At 38.4% G+C, this 2500-nt stretch overlaps 1 protein-coding gene across 2 annotated transcripts in view; it reads left to right on the forward strand.

Annotated features, from left to right (window-relative positions):
* The window catches only part of LOC138000770 (protein Wnt-5a-like), a 57816-nt gene that overhangs the window by 18734 nt on the left and 36582 nt on the right, over positions 1-2500 (forward strand). For both annotated transcript variants that reach the window (XM_068847414.1, XM_068847415.1), the window contains exon 2: positions 492-558. In XM_068847414.1, coding sequence (XP_068703515.1) covers positions 492-558 — 67 coding nt within the window. The remainder of the gene's footprint in view (positions 1-491; positions 559-2500) is intronic.

Consider the following 2500-nt stretch of genomic DNA (forward strand, 5'->3'; position numbering starts at 1 on the left):
ACCCTTAACTTTAACTGTTTGTTTTGTAGCAACCAAGTTCCTCAAATACTTAAGCGCTACTGCTGAAAAGTCGAAACCATCGTTTTCTCACGCTAATTAACAAAAAATTCATTCTTTAAGAGGAAGAAAATCAAGAAATGTCTTAAATGCCATTGCCTTATTTCTCGACTGTAGCAAGGTTCATTGTTCTCAAAACACAAAAACAAAAGTAACACACTTTTCCGGTTGTTTTTCAACGAGCGGTTGTTTTGGAAGAGACCACAGTCCCTTAATTAGAAGGTTTTCAAGACTAAGCTTTCTTCTTCAGAGCCTCATATAAGGGAAAAGCCACAGCCTACAGTAGTTAATTCACCCGAACTCCGCTGTAAAGCAATGCGGTTAATTCAACCTTTATTGAAATATTTGCATTGTAATATATGCGCCTGCCCTCAGGCTAAACAGTTCAATGTCATTTAGCAAGAGCTTAAAAATTTGCACGCTTTCTTAAACAGGACTCATCAGTCTCTGACCTCTGGGAGTGAACATACTGGGGAACAACGTACAGAATCTACAACAAAGGTAAATTTAATTCTCTCTTTCTTTAATTCATGTTGAATAGTACACCCGCGGTTTAAAAACAATCGCAAAGTGGTTGAAGGAATTTCCTGCCACATTATATGTGCATCGTTTATCACTAACCGCTAGCCTTAATTTGACTTTATAAAATTCATGAAATCTTGCTGAAACCAATCGACCTCTTTATACAGCACACACTGGTGCACCAGGCACCAAACGGCCAGAAACTGTGATAAATTTCAGTACTACGAGAGAGACGTTTGTGCAGCAAACGGCAAGCGTCGTTCTAAAATTTGCCTTTTGCCAAAAAATGGAAGAAGATAAGAGCTCATTTAACGCAACTTCAAGTAACTTTTCAAAAGAGAGACACGAGTTAGAAAAACATAATTTTCTTGCCCTTACGACAAGCAGCAAACCCACCGTTTTGCCGTTTCACTTAAACGTGATGCTTAATCTCTCTCCCAAATGGTACGCTATTGATTTATCAGATTTTTTTTTAATGCACCATGAAACGAGCAAGCGAAAAAGAGTGAAGCTTGGCGTTCTTGACAAACATTGTCATTCAGAGGCATTCAAGTCTTTTTTGCCTTGAAACAATGGACTTCAGGGCCATGGCTTCATTCATAGAATACAAATTGTTTTTATGTTTTTTAACCTTGGCCTTAAATAAACATATTGCGATTTTTGTAAAGCTATTTTAATACTGGTATTAGCCCTTGAGGCTACTTGTAGACCGTTCACTTGACTCTGTGGAGCTCTTCAAGAAAAAAAATATAGCTCCGATAGAGGAGATTTAGGGTATCTTAAGCATGCAGTCTAGCTAAATTCAAACTACTCCGAAATGACGTGAAACTGGATTTCTCAACTTCCGTCCATTTCATCATTCGTTATCATGTTTGACCTTAAATAAACTATCTCAACACGAATCCTTGTGATGGATTGTTGATCCTTTCGCGCGATGTTATGAAACTGATTGACAAGCTTGTCTCCACCCATTCTTCCTAGGCTTTGGTACATTCCTTTTTGTGCAATGATTTTTTTGTCTGATTTTTTAGTAACGTCTGCAGAAAAAAAGAAAAGAAAAAAAAAAAATCAATATTTGCCCCTGGATTTAACGGGACAATCCTCCCACCTAAAAGAGATCCTTTCACTGCTCATTGCTCTTGCCTGGAGTCGTTAAAGAATAATTGAGTTGAAGACTGTATTTAAAAGAAGGTTAAACAGCTCTTAATAGACGAAACCACTAATGGTCCATTGTTATTCAGTGAGAACTTTGCTGGTAATCAACCATCTAAACGTTTACTTCACGGTTATAGTTTTGGACAATGACGGTGCAAAACATGATCAGGGCCTTGTCAGTCGCGTATGCTATACATGCGCACCCAGCCTTCTGAATCCTCCGTCAAAAATGTCATTTAATGTGGCCGCTCCAAGAGTTTATTTTTTAACACCTGCAGCAAAAATCATATTTAAAGGCACAACTACTAACATCAGTAAACGTTGCTGATATTTAAGGCGTTTCCGTAAATTGGAGGCCCTCAAGGGTTCTTTTTCTTCTTTCTCAAATCTATTGATTTTTCATTACTTTTACAATTATACCTTTCCGTTGGCAAACACATTGTCCCGACCACATAATATCGTGATAGATAGGGCCTTTTCCTGTCCCAAGTTTGCCCTGGAAGATAATTTATGGCAGTCAGTTGGATCAACGCAACTTTTAACTTGTGCGAAACGTATAAAGTCCTCGGGAAATTCCCGTGAGATGTCCGCTCTCTTTTATTCACGGCATTCGAATTCAGGTGGTCACATCTCTGTATTTTTACGCTCACTGAAACTTGGCATTGAATCTGTGCATCATTCATGATCATTACTTGCGGCTGCCAGGGCACTTTGAAAAACCCTTGAATGTCGAGGTTCTTTGAATTGGAAAGTCCATGAATTATTC

The sequence above is a fragment of the Montipora foliosa genome, chromosome 4 (genome assembly GCF_036669935.1).
Source record: "Montipora foliosa isolate CH-2021 chromosome 4, ASM3666993v2, whole genome shotgun sequence".
Taxonomy (NCBI): Eukaryota; Metazoa; Cnidaria; class Anthozoa; order Scleractinia; family Acroporidae; genus Montipora; species Montipora foliosa.